This window comes from Plecotus auritus (genome assembly GCF_963455305.1).
Source record: "Plecotus auritus genome assembly, chromosome: 9".
Classification (NCBI taxonomy): Eukaryota; Metazoa; Chordata; class Mammalia; order Chiroptera; family Vespertilionidae; genus Plecotus; species Plecotus auritus.
The window spans coordinates 38,048,480-38,067,183 of record NC_137783.1 but is presented as its reverse complement, the minus strand read 5'-3'; the positions used below and the strand labels follow the sequence as shown (position 1 = coordinate 38,067,183).

At 37.1% G+C, this 18,704-nt stretch overlaps 1 protein-coding gene across 2 annotated transcripts in view; it reads right to left on the bottom strand.

Moving 5' to 3' along the window:
- The window catches only part of ARID5B (AT-rich interaction domain 5B), a 176,901-nt gene that overhangs the window by 129,387 nt on the left and 28,810 nt on the right, over positions 1–18,704 (bottom strand). For both annotated transcript variants that reach the window (XM_080641939.1, XM_080641940.1), the window contains exon 3: positions 17,024–17,249. In XM_080641939.1, the coding sequence (XP_080498065.1) occupies positions 17,024–17,249 (226 nt within the window). The remainder of the gene's footprint in view (positions 1–17,023; positions 17,250–18,704) is intronic.

Here is an 18,704-nt window from a genome sequence, read left to right as displayed (position 1 = left end):
TCAAAGCATAAGATTCTGTACTCTTTCAAGGAAATCAACCAGCAGTCTTTCACCAAGAATTCAATCAGGAGGATGCCCATGAATGTCCTTAAATGTCCTTCCAACTTTGTGGATGTAAACACATTCTGGGTAGGGCGTCCATAGTGTTCTTTAGACTGTTAAAGTCATCTATGCCATCTCCCAGGCCCCAAGGTTGAGCACCATCAGAACAGGTGAATCCAATTGTCTTCCCACCCCACCTTTGTCACATGTGCATGGACTACAATGAAAGTTCAGACAATATGCTTGGCAAAAATACCCAAGGGGTGGCTTTTTCGGGAGAAGGGTAACTGATAATCAGGCATAAAAAGTATTTCATAACCTTTTTATCATCATAGACTCCTTTCAGAATCAGATGAATGCCATGAATGTTTTCCCAAGAAAACGTGTGTTTAAATACAGAATTCTGCATGAAGATTAATGGGGGTTAGGAACCCCCATAAAAATTTATCCATCTGTTCTTAGCTAAGAACCCATGACTCAGATGATTGCCCAGCAGAACATTCAGGCCTTGACCTGTAGCCTAAGTTACAGTTTTTGGGGGGGTAGGGAAGCAGGTAGGGTGGGGGAGAAAGTTGATAATTATTAGTACACCTCTGCCAAATCTTGAACCTGCCATCTACAGTAGAGATTCTACACCATCCCTATCTTCACTCCCAGAACAGTTTCAAAAAAAGTTTTTATTTAGCCAGAAAGCTCTGCCAAGGGGTGAAGTCTCTGATTTTGTGAAATCCACCACTAACATTGTCTTCAGCAGAAACCGTTTTGTATGAATTGATTTTATTAACCACACTAGCTCCATTTGTAACCATGAATAACTTAACTAGGCAGAAAGTTGACATTTTCATAGATAAGTTCTATCATTTGCAATCTAAAATTGCTAATTTTTTTCTTAGCTTATAGGTAATAGAAGCTAAGAATATGATATGAAAACATTGCTTTGTTGAATTAAGTATATCCAATAAGAGGATAAAAATGTAACATTTTGAGTTTCAACTGATATCCTTTTATCACCAGAACATGCATTGATAGGCATGAAAAGTCTTCATAGTTATGAAACAAATGAAACTTTATAAATTCAAATAAATCAAGAAAGAACCTTAAGCTTAATTATCTTCCCTTCAACATCTCAGAACACTTTCTGGGTCGAATGTGGTAAAGCTTTGGCAAAATATTGGGAGTTTTAATGAGGAATATATAATATGCATATTTCTTCTGCTTACCAGACAACCTTGATAGGAAGGAGACAATGAAAGTTCAGCACTTAACATCAAGCACAGGATTTCTGTCTGGAAAACCAAGTTTGAACTAAGTACAAGTTCCTAGTGGGATGAATAGACCCTTCAGAAAGATCTAAGCTGGAGAGACCACGAGATTCTTTATTTTCTCATGGTAGAGTAATATCATGGTAGAATAGAGAGATCATTTGGGTTGGTAATCTCATTTATTCAATAATCATATACATGAAACTACTGCCAAAGAAACAGGGGTCATAACCCCTGCTCTTTAAGCATTTACAAGTTGGTTCACATGTAATGCATGCACTAAGGACCTTCTTCTATGCACCTGTGCACTTTGCTTATATCTTCATCCATGTACTGGCTAAACTCTATCTTATAACTTGTGTCTTCTGCCCTGCTACATTGTGTGTTCCTGGGGGCAATTCTGTGTCTCTTTCATCTTCATCTTCCTTCCATAGCAAGTATAGTGCTAGCCTTCTTCAGCACTCAGTACATACAACAGTGATTCTACTTCAAACTAAAAGGGTTGGCGAAACATTGCAGCTATCCAAATCTCTCTAGATCAGCACTATCCAATATAAATATAATGTGAACCACATCTATAATTTAAATTTTTCTGGTAGCCACATATGTAAATAAAAAGGTAAATTTAATTGCAATAAAATATTTTGTTTAACACAACGTATCCGAAATATTTATCCTATTATTTCAACATGGGACCAAAATAAAATCATTAATGAGATATATGTTCTCTTTATGCTAAATTTTAAAAATCCAATGTGTATTTTATACTTGTAGTGTATCCAATTTGCATGCTAAATATTCAACAGTTAAAGTGATATATAGTCCTACCAAAACAATAAAGTTACGCTTAACAAAAAATATTTATACCGCTACAGTTTTTAATTTTAAACTGAAAGTATATAAAATTAAAAACTCAGTTTCTCTATTGAAGTAGCCACATTTCAAATTCTCAATAGCTATATGTGGTTAGTGGCTACCATACAGGACAGCACAATTCTAGGTTACTTAACACTAGCAAAAAAATTCACACACACAGATAACTGGAGGAATAACCACCAAATGTTACCATTGTGTTAATTGTGAGAAAAGAAAAAGGAATTAGAAAGGATGTAATGAAGGTTTAAATTCTGAATGGTTTAAATTTTTACATGTATTGCATAAAAAGTAAAATCAAGGAGAAAAAACAGATTGAAGATTTGTCCTTTTTTTAAATAGAGGCAAAGTTACACTCTGAGAGTGGCAGGGACACTTTAGATTCCTTTGGGTAAAGACCACCAGAAATGTGAAGGAACTAGAAGTCCTGCTGTATAAGGCATGTGGGGCTGAGGCTGTTGATATTTGACCTAGAGCCGGGGTCGGCAAACTGCGGCTCGCGAGCCACATGTGGCTCTTTGGCCCCTTGAGTGTGGCTCTTCCACAAAATACCACGGCCTGGGTGAGTCTATTTTGAAGAAGTGGCATTAGAAGAAGTTTAAGTTTAAACAATTTGGCTCTCAAAAGAAATTTCAATCGTTGTACTGTTGATATTTGGCTCTGTTGACTAATGAGTTTGCCGACCACTGACCTAGAGAATGGAAAACGAGGGGCAGAGGCATCTCTTTCCAAATATTTGAAACACTCTCAAGAAGAAGAAAAATATGACATTCTCTCTGTTGTTACGAGAACAGAACTAGTAACAATGGTATATTTATAACATTTATTACTTTTTATGCAATGGTATATACTATATACCATTTATGATAATTTATACTATAGGCCATACATTTCAAATTTAATTCATCAAAGGGAGTAATTTCTAACACAGAGACGGATCAAAGACGAAATGGAACTGCTTTGCAAAGTAATGAGCCCCCAATCACTGAAAATATAACAAAATCAAAGAGTCAAGATTTCTGCAGAGGACATTTAAGTTGGTCCTACGTGCAGGAAAGATGTTATAACTAGAATTTTATAACTGGATTATCGACCCTGAGACTTTATTATTCTATGGCATTTATCATTATCTTAAGGACATGTTCAACCAACATCCAATTTTTCTCTCCAAGAGTGCTTTAGGATTATATATCCTCCTTGATGGAAGACATGATCCTGGAATTAATCACCTTGTTGACTAATGAAGTATGAGTAGAAGCAATGCATGTTACTTCATGTTACTGTCGAGTGCAAACATTAAGGATTTAACTCTCCACCTCTTTTCCCCCCTTCCTTTGAGCACAGAAGCTCACGTTGATATGGAGGTCCAATGTGAAGTCTCACAGAGGGACAGTTTGTTCTGTAGAATCCCATACACCACAACGTACTGTCCATAAATAAGAAATAAATCTTTCTTGTGTTAAGCCACTGTGATATTGCAAATGTTTTCTTTTTTTAAAAAAATATATTTTATTGATTTTTTACAGGGAGGAAGGGAGAGGGATAGAGAGTTAGAAACATCGATGAGAGAGAAACATCGATCAGCTGCCTCCTGCACAACCCCCCACTGGAGATGTGCCCGCAACCAAGGTACATGCCCTTGACCGGAATCGAACCCGGGACCCTTGAGTCCGCAGGCTGACGCTCTATCCACTGAGCCAAACCAGTTAGGGCAGTGGTCAGCAAACTCATTAGTCAACAGAGCCAAATATCAACAGTACAACGATTGAAATTTCTTTTGAGAGCCAAATTTTTTAAACTTAAACTTCTTCTAATGCCACTTCTTCAAAATAGACTCGCCCAGGCCGTGGTATTTTGTGGAAGAGCCACACTCAAGGTGCCAAAGAACAGCATGTGGCTCGCGAGCCGCAGTTTGCCGACCACAGGGTTAGGGCATGGAGGTGTTTCTTACTGCAACATAATGCAGGCTATCCTGATGTACATCGGAAATTCTTGTTGGTGACCTTCGTGAGAAAACGACACACAAAACCGTGACCGAACCAGTGGTTTGGTTTCTTTTGGGCTAATTAAGCACCTTAAGACAAATGGGATTTCCAGCTTGGACCATGCCCAAAACACACAAGCATCACACACCTACCTATACACATCCAATAAACTGCAAGAACAGCCAATTCACAGCCCCAGGAAAATAGGATGAGGCCAGTAATTTACATATCTCATCTGTGATATCCCAAAGTACATTTGAATTCCTGACACCAAGTTTTCTAACCAACTGGAATCACATGCTAATTATGATTGAGCAGGGATCAGAGGAAGTACAAGCAGATGGTTTGTAGGACAATACACACAGGTAAATTCTAGCACAGAGAATTAGTTTTTAAAACATTACATTAAAAGCTCTTCATAATACGGTAAATAACACTGAGGTTTCTCAGACACCTAGAAAACGAGGATCATGGCTTATTTAACCCTGAGTTAATTTTAGTACCTTGTAGAGGACACTCAAATGTTTCTAAATAAACCTGAACTAACATACTATTGTTATTTATATTTTGGTATCTTTTTAGGTTGGAATTGTCCACTTTACTTTATTTTTTTTTTGGGGGGGGGGCAGCATTTTGTCATGTTTACTTTTTTAAAGGAAAGGCAAGAAAACGAATGTTCTTTTATTTTTTGATTAATTTTAGGGAGAAAGAGGAAGGGGGAGGAGAGAGAGAGAGGTAAAGAGAGAGGTAGAGAGGGAGATTTGTTGTTCCACTAATTTATGCATTCATTGGTTGATTCTTGTATGTGCTCAGATTGGAGATCAAACCCACAACCTTGGTATATCAGGATGGTGCTCTAACCAACTGAGCTACAGGGCCAGGGCAGAAACTAATGTTCTTTTTTTATTATATATATATTTTTTATTGATGTTTTACAGAGAGTAAGGGAGAGGGATAGAGAGTTAGAAACATCGATGAGAGAGAAACATCAATCAGCTGCCTCCTGCAAGCCCCCTACTGGGGATGTGCCCGCAACCAAGGTACATGCCCTTGACCGGAATCGAACCTGGGACCCTTGAGTCCACAGGCCGACGCTCTATCCACTTAGCCACACCAGTTAGGGCAGAAACTAATATTCTTGATGCAATGCTGCTGCTGTGTGCTTGGTGCTCTCCCACTCATGATCTAATCTCACCTTCCCCCGTCCCAAGAAACAGGTATTGTTAACTCTGTTTCCCAAATAAGCCATCAAAGCAGAATTACAATTTTTAAAGCCATACAGCTTATGGAGCAAGGATTGGAATCCAGGTCTGCCTTATTTTAAAGTCCATGCTACAAAGGTTTAATTAGGTCTAAAAGAAGCCACCCTAAAATGGCAGCTTTTACATTTGCTCCTTCTTCTGCATCTTTAGTTGAAAACATTAATGTAAAACAATGGTAACTAAATGAGCATTCTCAGTTAAAAAAAAAAAAAAAAACCCACACCGAAGCTGCACACGTGTAAAGCCTATCTTTGCACACAGCCATCACGTGATGGGTAATTAGCCAGGTAACTATAGGTTTTTCTCTGCTAGAAAAGTATACGTTTCATCATGCTTTGAAATCTGCCTTATTATCAGCATGGCTATGAAAACAATGTTTTATTTCTTATTGAGTGAAGAGGCCAGGCATGAAGCATTGTTTCTGTAGAGCCTAATAGAATACCTTCTTTGTGAACCAAAGAAGTAGAATGGGTGGCTGAAGGTGGAGAATACCTTCCACCATGATTAGCAAGTAACCATTTTACGGGAGGTGAGGACTAACACAGTGCAAATGCCTAGAAAAACAAGTATTAGATGTCCTGCTAAAACCATCTCTTTAATAACCTGTCACCTAAAGAAAGAGAGAGAGAGAAAGAGAGAGAGAGAGAGAGAGAGGGATTTCAAACAATCTGATAAGGAAAAAGATAAGGCAGAGCAAGTCCAGTCGGGATTGGTTTATTGCCCTGCACATTTTTGTCCCTGCTATAATCCTGAAATATGAAAAAGTCTCCCCTGAGGAAGAGAGGCAGTAAAAAGTGCCAATTTTAATATATAAAATGTCCACACACAGCAACCCCCTGCACCAACAGCAACAATCCTCAGGCTATCAGGCTAACCTCAGGCATGTTCCAAAGCTCTTCTCCATACGTTTCCCAGAATAAGTCTATAGATGGTTGACGATGAACTAAGCCAAGCATAGTTAGAAACTAAATACTGCAAGCATGCTGCTTCTCCTACCAGCTACCAAGGAGACAGACCCTCCATTAGAAGGGGGTCCTAGGACGCGCTGGCAAAAAAACAAGTCAACCATTAAGTACGTAGGAGTCCCCAGTAGACTAAGAACAGAGAGCTCTGGAGATTTCTGAGGAGACTGATCATAAAAGTCGCATGTTTGCTTAACCTATTAGGTATAGCTTTGAAGTTAGAGTGCCTATACAATAGAGTTAAGACTGTTACTGGGAAGATAAGACAAGTACATAAAAAAAAGATACCGCGTTATATTGCTTGTTATAGAGGAAGGTGTCAATAAGGTGGTAGAGACACAGTGTGATAAAAGCTCCACACACAGGGAAAATCCTATGAGCTAAATGGCTAACGAGGGCTTCAGGGGCTTCAACTGAGTTTTAAATAAAAGAGAGAAATTCTACAGGTAAGAATCCTGGAAGAGATATTCCAGGAATGACTCATGGTATGAGCCACTCAGAACATATTGGAGAGTATAGGGGGCAGGTATGTGGTTAAAGAGAAAGAAGACCAAGCAGTTAGACTAGTTAGGCTAAAGCAGAAGGTGTACATAGCGGCAGGAGATGAGGTAGAGAGATAGGCTGTCTTAACATTCTGTGTGCACTTTGAGCTGGATATTCCACCTCCACAAATGTACATACAGTATAACAGAACAGTCCTGCCTATGTGCAGAGCTACAAGGATTTCAAAACAGAAGCAACTGAAATGCCCAACAATAGAAACACCTCTGTAGTGAAACATTACCCAGGCAGAACAAAACAGTGCAGAATATTTTACAAGATGGAGGCATCGGCACATACATTCATATAAATTTAAATTGGGGGGGGGGCAAAAATTAGGTTTCATTTTTTTGATGGGGGAAAAGAACATGCATGTAAATTCCTACCTATACACACATTCATACACTTTGGCATATAGACATACAAAAATGCTAACAGCAGTTACTTCTGGGTGGGAGGGAAGTAAACAACTTTTCCTGCCTTTTGTTCATCTGTAGTGCCTATATTTTGTAAAACGAACATGGATAACATTGGTAAGACAAAACATACAACAACAATGGAAGTTATTTCATAGGAAAGAAAAGAAATGGAGGCCGGGACTGAACAGTTCACTGGATGCTTGCGACGTCTATACTTTATCCAGGAGGCATGAAATTAGTGAAGACAGGGTTGAGGGTTGGGGGATATAGGCTGAAAGTCAAGCTTTAAAGGAAGGTTTTAGAAATGATTACAGACTGAGAAAGCAAGTGGAGAGGTCCAAAGGAAGAGAGTTCAAGGCAGGGCATGGCTCTGGAATTATAGGGGAAAAGAAGCGACGCCACTTCTTCCCAGCACAATAAACGGGAAACTCACCGGGTAAGGCAGCAAGAAACACCCCAAATCAGCAGCACTATTTGCTCAGCCCCCTACTGTACACGAAGCACTTCTGAAAGCGTTTGAAAACTCACAGTTATTCCAGTCTGTCCTAAATAAATATATTTATTAAAATGGGGTAAAAGTCCAAACCTCAGCTTTCCTCTGCAGTGACCTGTACAAACTACAGACTTCAAACACATAATATTAAAGGAGAGAAGGAAAGTGCATCTTTGACATTAAGGAATATTAATGTTTTGCAATAAAACCTCACATTTAAAGTACTCTAAAAGATAAATGAGCTGTTTGGAAGAATCAGTGTCAATACTAAAGAGAATTAAGCCTAAATGCCCAAATCAAATAACTGCTCAAAAAACCCTCTGGAAAAGCCAAATCGATTCACATGTAGGACATATATGCTTTGTGATCCAAGGTAATGCTATCATGATAACAGCTGTAACTGCCTACTGTCAGTAATCATGCAGTTGCTAAAGAGAGGAGAAGTGGAAAGCAAACAAATACATTTTGGAATTGCAATAAAAGGAAAAAAGCATTATGCACCTCCAACTGGAAGGGGAACTGTTCAGTCAAACCTCATTTTAAAGCAATTTGAGGCACAGTCAATGTTGTAGTTTTCAAGAGATATTTAATAGACCATTGTGGACCGACTGGGTTTGCTCCTCACAGTAGACCAAATGCAAATGGAATTATTGCTCCAAGTTTTGACAATCTACCTATGATACCAGTAATTTATTACGGCCTTGTGAGAATCCAAGGTTGCTTAAAAGACTTTTTCCAGGAGACCCCAGGCATGTAACCAGAAACTAAGGTTATATCATACATAGCGTAAGGCTCAGACTACAGTTGACTTTTTGCCATTTTTGGTTATCTTCCGATCAGATGGTGACCACCACAGAGAGTTCATTGTGAAATTAACATTTCTCAATAATGAAGCTAAAACAAAAATATGGGTTGGTTGCCTTCTCCATCATGGTCTTTTTAATCACAGACATGGACTTATGACCAAGACAAAACACCAGCAGCAAAAAAAAAATTTTTTTTAAAGCAAAAACAGCTTTATTTCTAGGAGGGGGATAATAAATTAAACTAACACAATTATTTAGAGAAGACATGTTGGTTTTTATCATATTTGATCAGAGCAGCTTAAACAAGCTAGACACCAGGGTGGTATTCTACTGTGGATATTTATTGCTGCAAAAACCAATTTGGGAAAAGCCTAAATGCTACAGCATACAGCTACAGGCATTACAGGAGCTCAAAAGGCACTGATATTGAGCCACAGTGGTTCCAGCCATATTAGTTGACAATGATTTTCATTAGTTAATAGTCTACATTTAACACTACTGTTAAAAATACACACACAAATAGCCCTAGCCAGTTTGGCTCAGTGGATAGAGCATCCGGCTGCAGACTGAAGGGTCAATTCCAGTCAAGGGCACATGCCCAGGTTGTGGGCTCCATCCCCAGTGGGGGAGCATGCAGGAGGCAGCCGATCAATGATTCTCTCTCATCATTGATGCGTCTCTCTCTCTCCCTCTCCCTTCCTCTCTGAAATCAATAAAAGTATATTTAAAAAAAAACACACAAACAGAACACACACACAAACAGGTAACTAAACTTCAGAAGGTGTAGTGGCTCTTTGAGGAGGAGAAAAAGACCATAAAGCTCAAAGGAGTTTTGCTAGTGTCATGTCCTACCTGGAGGCTGTCAAGCCGGGTGGACGGCCTTTACTGGAAGCTGGCTCTAGGGTTCTTAGCAAAGATGAGCTTGTACAATGTAAATTGGTAAACTGGTTTAAAAGAAGAGGCAAAGTGTGTCCAGAGATGGATAACCAGGGTGGTAAGGAATTCTGAAACCACATTCTGGGGAAGAATTTAAAAATTGGGGTTGTTTAGCCAAACAACAAGAAAAGTGAGTATTATCTCAAGGAAGCGGGGGGGGGGGGGGGGTGGGTAGGGGTAGGAGACATCAACTTTACCAAAGTCCAGCCTGACAATTCTATGAAAAGCTCCAAAAAAGCACGAGTTTCTTATCTTGTTCACACATTGCATTCAAGAGATAAAAAATCAAAATAGCAACCTGAATAATCAAAATAGCACTGAAAATTTCAATTTCACTTTTTTCCACTTTTTTAAACATATATATATTTGTATTGACTTCAGAGAGGAAGAAGAGAGAGATAGAAATGTCAATGATGAAAGAGAATCATTGATCGGCTGCCTCCTGCACACCCCCTACTGGGGATCGAGCCCTTGACCAGAATCGAACCTGGGACCCTTCAGTCCACAGGCCAACACTCTATTCACAGAGCTAAACCAGCTAGGCCACTTTTTTCCACTTCTGTCCTGACATCTCAAATTCTAAAAGTAAGAATAAATTCTTAAATGCTACAAACTTCTCTTCAGTTGACTATCCATCATTAAAAGAATGTATCAATCTAGAGTTCTAAAAAAAAATTCCTCACTCTAGAAAACACTAGAAGACCCAGAAGTCAATAGAAATTCCAAATGAAAGGGTCTCAACTTAGAATGAGCCCTTCATGAGTGATGGCCGTGTAAATATCTAGACAGCAATATTGATGACCAGCTGTTAAATGGCTCACACACAGTTTGATTTTACAAAGACTTTCCTTCCAGCGGCGATAGCCAAGATGGCTCAGTGCAGACAACAGACATGGTTGTTATTTTTTAAAGACATTTTTTAACACAATCATTCTACCATTATTGCAGGACAATGTTCAACTCTTTGATTAGATGTCCAAGCTGAATTCTGACTTTGAAATGAAATGGTATAAACTCCCTTATGTGTTCCCAGGTTCTTGAAAAACAGCCTGTCACTAAGTTGTTCCAAGCTCTGAATGTCTTGGATGCAGACGCTGGAAGTGTGAGCTTGCTCCTGTCAGAGGTCCTCTGGGCCAGTGGTTGGCAAACTGCGGCTCACGAGCCACATGCGGCTCTTTGGCCCCTTGAGTGTGGCTCTTTCACAAAATACCACGGCCTGGGCGAGTCTATTTTGAAGAAGTGGCGTTAGAAGAAGTTTAAGTTTAAAAAATTGGGTTCTCAAAAGAAATTTCAATCGTTGTACTGTTGATATTTGGCTCTGTTGACTAATGAGTTTGCCGACCACTGCTCTGGGCCATCACTCTACAATGGCATGAAACAACCACTTGACGCAAGAGCCATGCTGGCACTTAAACAGCATGCTTCTCCGGTGTTAATTACGCTGTGATTAGATTCCTTAAAGAATGCATAGTTCACACAACAATATTGTCAGAGAACCTTGTGAGAAAATCCTTTGGAAAGTATCTTTACAAATTTCTGGTAAGCCCCATATGTAATTGATTTCTATTTTGAACTCAAGGATACTGTACTGTAAAGGCCAAATCTGGTTCAGTAAAGAGGCCCTTCTTGTAGGGATTCCTCCTAACAGTCATGAATAGAATAATTCAACAATTTTGTCTTTGAAGAAACCTCCCTAGTTTCTATCTTAAGGAAAAGAGTATAGCTAGCCCAGCAATGGAAGTTAAAGTATAAGCAACAGATACCCTCACAAGACTGTTTAATATACATACAAAGTTTACACCTAGGAAGGAGGAAAGAAAGAAAGGATTGTCCCAGTAAGAAGCCTAACAAGTTCACTAGCTGTCTTAGGTGAAAATCCTTATTATGACAAACTGCCTGCTTCGTATGTATATTGTTGTCTTCAAAACAGAGTAAGAATCCTTCCCATAGCCATGTTCCAGGAAGTAAGTTGATATATCAAACTCAAAAGAAATCTGAAATAACCACTTGAATACAAGGCCTCCAGAATTTCTAAGCAAAGATTATAGTTAATTTCTAACTATGAGTACCTGAGAAGTGACTTATACTACTGGCCACTTATGGCCCCCTTATTTTGACAGAATTTTCTAGAGGAGAAAAATTATTTAATTAAGATGTAAATGTACAGGATATCCCCAAAAATGTACACACACACACTTTGAATAATTATAAAGGCAATGTTTATAAAAATATATTTTATTTTCAAAATTGAGCTATCAGTTGTTAAAGTGTGTACACATTTTTTTGGGACACTGTGTATATCTCTATGTAAAGAAATATATAAATCACATTTGTTGTGTATATTTTATATATTTGTATATATTTTATATATTATATATTATATAATACTAGAGGCCCAATGCACGAAATTCGTGCAAGAGTAGGCCTTCCTTCCCCCGGCTGCCGGCACCGGCTTCCCTCTGGCACCCAGGACCTGGGCTTTCCTCGCAGCCCCAGCTTCATCCGGAAGGTCATCCAGAAGGATGCCTGGTCTAATTAGCATATTATGATTTTATTATTATAGATATGTAAATAAAAGTAAGGATCTGAAGAATTTTAATAACAGCCTTCTATTGAGGCACATAGTAATGAAAGTAAACCCTGCCCTAAATCACTAGGGAAATTCAAAAGGGACAGATAAGCTAACACTGTACTATGTAATAATAATATGATGATAATATCATCTTAGATTTCAGTATTAAATGCTTTCATATATATTAATTTTTTCTCAGTTGATCTCAAAACAAAGCCAGATACACACTATTCTCCATTTTACACACAAGGAACCTGAATGTGTAAACATTCAATGATTTCTCCAGTGAGTGACAGATCTACAGGTAGAGCCAAGATTCTCCTGACATCCTATCCATTGCTCTTCCAACATTACCATGTTGTCCATTCCCCAAAGTCCAGTAAAAGTCTCAGCAACAGAAGGGACAGGGGAAGCCACTCTTTTTCAATTTGATGGGACTTTAGAAACAGAAATTGAATCGAGGGAACTCCCATCATTAAATTCAGCTATACCCACACCCACATCTTTTGGTCTCTTTTCTCAATTTCAGCTTAGACTCCTCTATCTCTTCTTTCTTTTTCTAAAGACACATTTGGAGATGAAGCCATTCATAAGTGCCCATCCACAGACAGTTTGTGGCAGTATAATTGACAATGAGTCTGCTGCAAAAAAATGAAAATGCTGTTTTAATAACCTTGGCCTAAAATACATTCTGTTGTATGCCTCAAAGGGTTTCAATAAAAAGTCAACCTGTAGAGACATATTTTCTTGGCTTAAACAACAATCCAAAGCATATAAATGTAGTCCAACTATAATGACATATTTATAGGCCAATAAAGCTTACACTGCAGCTTTCATACTTCACTTAAAGGAACTCTGTAAGAAGCAGTGTTATATAAAATAATTTGATTTTTTTTACAAACTATTGCCCAAGGAATAAAGAAAAAAAAAAGCAAGTTTGCTACATTTAACTGATAGTGTTTATATTCCTTAAATGCTAAAAATTGTATAAAATGAAATAATTCATTTGGTTAGTTCCAACTGCCATACCAAATATGGGTATCAAGTCCACTTTATTACAAAAGCTAAGCACTGTAATTCTAAAGACAAAAATAAATAACAAGAGGCTTGTGTAGTGAATGATTTAATCAACCCGATTCTTCTGGAAAAACAGGTTCCTGTGTTCGTTATGCTTATGAATAATACATTCCTTAACCCTTCTATTTTAACAGAGGGCTTTTTTTTTTCTATAAACTTCGGTATGAAACGTCTGAAAGAAGGTAAAACATCTCATTGAGTAAAGTCACAATTTGAATTGGTTTCATACTGAACTTTCTTTCTTTGAAAAGGACAAAGAGGAGGAAGGGGACGGTGTATTTTAACACATCTCAGAAGTGTTAGATTATTAGTTTTCCCACTATCTAGATCTGTAGTTTTAGTCACCAGTCATTTAGAATCTTAAATGAAAACTCCAGAGAGTTTTAAAAAGCAAATATGACATCTGCAAATATTGTCCTTGAAAGGGAAGGGGATAAAAAAAATGAAGGAGTTGTGATTTGAATCAGAGCAGTTATTGGAAGCTGCCATTTGGGGCAGAGTTTCTCTTTGTGGAGCATTAATTTGTTGGCAGACACACATTTATGAGAACATTCTTGTGTGTGTGTTTTTTTTACTATTCAGAGAGAGACAGGAAGTGACACAAACTGAGATTAAAGGGAATTTATTCTACCTAAACACGGAGCAGGAAGAGTTCTTTAATTAGCTTTTATATGGTAAAATCACTGCTTTAAGAGTCAACCTAATTATTTTGTTTTTATTGATGTTTTAACATGATGAAATAACTCAGCTGAAAAATAACATAATGCAGTTTTACTTTATTCATAGAAAGGTGAGATCTTTCCATTCTTTGCTTACTTCCACCAGAAAAAAAGAAAAGAGGGGGGTCTTAAGTAATCTCAGAGTTCATCTTCTTTCTTTGGTAAGAACAATGAGGAGTTGGAAGGGTTCTACAGAAGGAAAAAACCTAATAAGTGTGTGAACTTCCATTAACAATGTGGTATTGGAAGTGGTTTTAGTGTGGCCAAGAGAAGGGAGATAAGAAAACCACTGTGTAGAAAGAAAAGTACAGACAACAAATATTTTGATGTTGCAGACAGAGAGATGAAGAGGTTGAAGAGAAAGTTGCTGGGACAGGAATGCATACAGCAAATGACACCCCCTGTCTCCCCAATATAAATCCTAACAATGTAGACTTGTAAACCTTAGATCAAGCAGATAATGGAAACTCATTACATTAAGGAAAGTTTTTGTTTCTCTTTCCACATTATTACAACACAGTGTGCATTCCAATTACAAAAGCTATTTGTCTCAAATTCCCCACAGTTCATACCAACTGAGTAGAATTTCAAGGCCCAAATTCTATCCTTAAAGGGGTATTTTACATTAAATAAAGAAAAAGTACATGATGTTTCTTGCTCAGCAGAGAAGAGCCTCCAATCAAATCTCCTGTTGATTATTTTCTCTTCCTCAACACTAATAGTAGAATTGTTTCCCAAATGAGACACCCCACTCTGGCAAAAAAAAAAAAAAAAAAAAAGAAAAAAAAAAAGAAAATTAGAATTCCCTAAAATGCCCTTTATTAGCAAATACTCCATAGCCTTGCCTCAGTCCTACTGAAAGAAGAATCTGGGGAAGCAGACTCAGCAATCAGTATTATTTTTAAAATTCCCCTGGTGTGTCTAATGAACAACTAGATTTTAAAACCACTAAGTACTTTGAATATTCACTTGAAACCAATTACTTCTGAAATCAATTATTCAAAATGTAGACTATGGACATTTTTTTAGAATTCAAAATATTAAAACCTGTAAATCTCTTGATGGAATTAAGAGATTCGGTTTCTTTTCATGTTCATTAATAAACTATAAATGCTAAAACATAAAACAATAAAAATATATTTTAAAAACAATAATAAAAAATAAAGATCATCCTCGAAAAAAATAATGGGAGATATCTGAAATACTATCAACAATAAAAAAAATATATTTAAAAAATAAAGCTCATCCTCTAAAATAAAATAAAACACAAAATAACCTTGCTATAAATACTCTTGTTTATATGTGTGACATCAAGCTTAACCATCTACACATCCTTTTGTCCCCCGTGGGTTTCCTGTTTAGTTTTTTATTAGTAACAGTATATTCCATAACTAAAGAAAAAAAAATTCAAACAAAAGAAAGCTTTTAATGGTAAGGAAAACAAGACAATAGCAATACTTAGATCAAACATTAGGAAAGTGACAAAACAGATGTATTATTTAGCACTGTCACACGTCAGAAGACTTGTCTTTGTGTTCACAGAATTGAGGGGTGTAACTGCATATACCGTAGAGGAAGATTTCTTTAAAAAAAGTTCTTTGGACTTTAAAAGGAAAACCATTAGATTAATAATTGTCTTTAACTGTGCACATGATAATCAGGCTGCCATATCCAAAATATTACTGTCTGACATCTACCAAAAGGTGCCAGGAAACTGTTGATCATTAAACTCAAATTGCAAGAAAATATTAATGCTATTCCCAAAGCACAGTACAGCTCATCACAAACCAGAATCACATGAAAGATAGTCACTGGTTTTATTCAGTCTCTTTACACCAATTAAGATAGTCTATGTTTGTTGAAATAGTTAAATACTAGGTGGAAAAAAAAAACAGGAAGTTGTTATATTGAGGCATAAAATAGGGCTATGAAAATCAGCATTGTGTTAGAATGAAAGAAAAAGATGCCTTAAGATGTTAAAAGTGAAGTTCCTCTTTGCCTAAAGAGGAAATAACTAGTCTAAATCAGAGGTCAGCTTGAGTCTTGAGCAATGCTGGAAGAGTAAGTCAGTGGATGCCATAGGGAGATACAAGCAAAAGAAAAGAAAAAAAAAAAACCCACCAGGGGTACAAAAATGTCAGTAGAAGAGAAAAGTGTTTAAAAAAAAAAAAAGCAACAGAATTAATTGTGGAGCTCCTCCTACACCAATCTCTGTGCTTGACCCTTTATATCTTACATCTCACAGTGACCCTATAAAGTTCCAATATTTTTCAGATGGAGAAACTGAGGCTTAGAGGTTAAATTATTTTCCCAAGGCCACACAGCTAAGTAGGCAGCACAGTCAGGGTTCAAACACTAATTAGAATAACTACTCCAAATCCCAGTTCTCCTTTGAATTTAGAGAGGAAGAGAGAAAGGAAGGAAAGAAAAAAATATGTAGGTGCCTAAAAAGCTCAGGAAAACCTATGCTGACCAGCCCTGCTTTGACCTTGCTCTCCTGCTCCACATTAAGCAACTCATCTCATCCTCATTTTGCTTTCCATCCAATGTAAATCATGAAATTCCAACATGGTGTTCATTGATGTCATACTATCTACTTAGAGCAAATATCCAAACTCTTTACTAATTCAGTTTAGGTGGCTAAGTAAGTCTAAGTAAATCTTATACCTTGACCCCAACTGGAAGCTGCTTAAGGCCACGTGTTATAGCAGCCAGTTCCTGGCTCAGGGGTTTACACATAGAAGGTCCTGTGATCTAACAGGTAATGTAGTTGTCCATCTATATTCTCAGGCCCCTTCAAAGTTAAAAAAATTATATATATAATTTTGTGTGTGTATATATATGTGTGTGTATATATATATGTGTATATATATATGTATATATACACACACACACACATGCATATACATATATACACACATACATATATACATATATACACACACATACATATATATCAGTATTTATATGTGTATGTATCGGCAAATATATATCAGGGTTTCCAGGAAAATCTACAACAAAAAAGGTTACTGTATATGCCCACACACTGGATTTAGAAGTACAGAGTGTATTTACCAAGGTCAGCCTTTTCCTTGAGAACGTCTTTGAAGTTGAGTCCACTGTTGAGGGTTGACTGCCTGTACTTCAGCAGAGCTTCCTTCTGTCCATTCCTTCCCGAGGCCTCCGTTTTCAGGGACCCAGCGTGGAGGCCGCATCTCCACTTGGAGAAATCAGAATGTACCCACTTGACCAGGTCTTCAAGCTTCACAATCACTTTTTCAGAAACAGCAATGACTTCATCCTACAATAGGTGGTTGGGGAAAGAACAAAAATCATTATTTGTGGTTCTGGGGTAAATGATAAATTTTCAACAAAGCCCATCTGAAAAACTATTTGAGCAGCTTAACCTTATGCCAGCTGACAATGTGCTTTTCGGTGACAGAGATTCTTCAATAACTCACTTCATTTCAGTGGTTTTTCACTGCTGGTTGTCTAGTTGAGGAATAATTTATAAGATATATTTGTTATATGATTGGAAAGTACAAAACTTGGGCAGTAATTCTAACAGCCATTTTTTAATGCTAGTTGCCAAAATTCACTCTGCCTATCTAACCACTTGGGTGAAAGCTAATTTTTAAGTGCAATTAATTGCAAAAGTAAAAAAGTGAGAACTAGATGACTAATGGTTAGCCTGTCTCTATATAAATAGTCTAAGTAAATCTGGGATTCTTGGAACTCTGACTCACCCTAAAATTCCTATGTTTATGGTACATTTTCCCTTGGCTTATACACAAATATTGAATTTAACTTTTGTCCTAAAAATTAAATAAAACTGTGATGTAATCCCAAAAGAAATACTTCATAAATGTTATGTGCTTCCCACTGAAAGAAACTTACACATACTCATGTTTCTTAAAAACTTTGTAAGTTGAGAAATGAACTGATTTTTTTCTTTTAATACATATGGGGTAAGAGGCGAGAGGGCGAGTGAGGAGAAAGCCTTTGAATCTAAGAAAAGTAGTTGAAACTTAAGTTTCTCCTATGGCTCATAAATTTGAATTTTAAGCATCTCTAATTGCTTCCAGGAAACAACCAACTTTTCTGACTCAGAATTAATCCAGCGAGATATTTATTAGATGTCCATACATGGAGCAGAGGAGGGCCTCTCTTACTCAAAGATTCTTTGGAAAAGGCTTAAGATCATCTCACTGGGTTTTAAGTTAAATTATTTGAAACATTTGACATTTCAACTTGAACTGACTTCTTTCATTTCTTTTACTTCACATTTCTGAAAAAAAAGCTTAGCTGTGAAAACCCCCAAGCTTATAAAATCTGAGAAATATTTTTGACAAACAACAACAGGAAGATGTCTCTAAGCTATTAAACAAAAGGAATTCACAAGTGATTTTGACTAATTTGGCTATTAAACATGACTCTTTCCTTCTTCACACACACACATACACCACAGTATTATACACGTTAGTCCAAAGCAAACAAAAAAAGGGTTTATTAAGATAAGTCTCACACAATAAAAAAAAAACCCTGGGTTTAGTTTTTAGAAATATTTTAAGGTGGGATCTAAAATTACACTTTTGCTCCTCCACTTCCAAGCTGCTTCTGAGAAGAAAGTTTGTTAGGCAGTAGCAAAACAACAAATACTCTATCAAAAATGAAAAGTAAAACTTGCGTAATGGAATCTTTTCTCTTATCACGATTAACTATGAACTTCCACTAAATGGGAGACAAAGTGGAAACT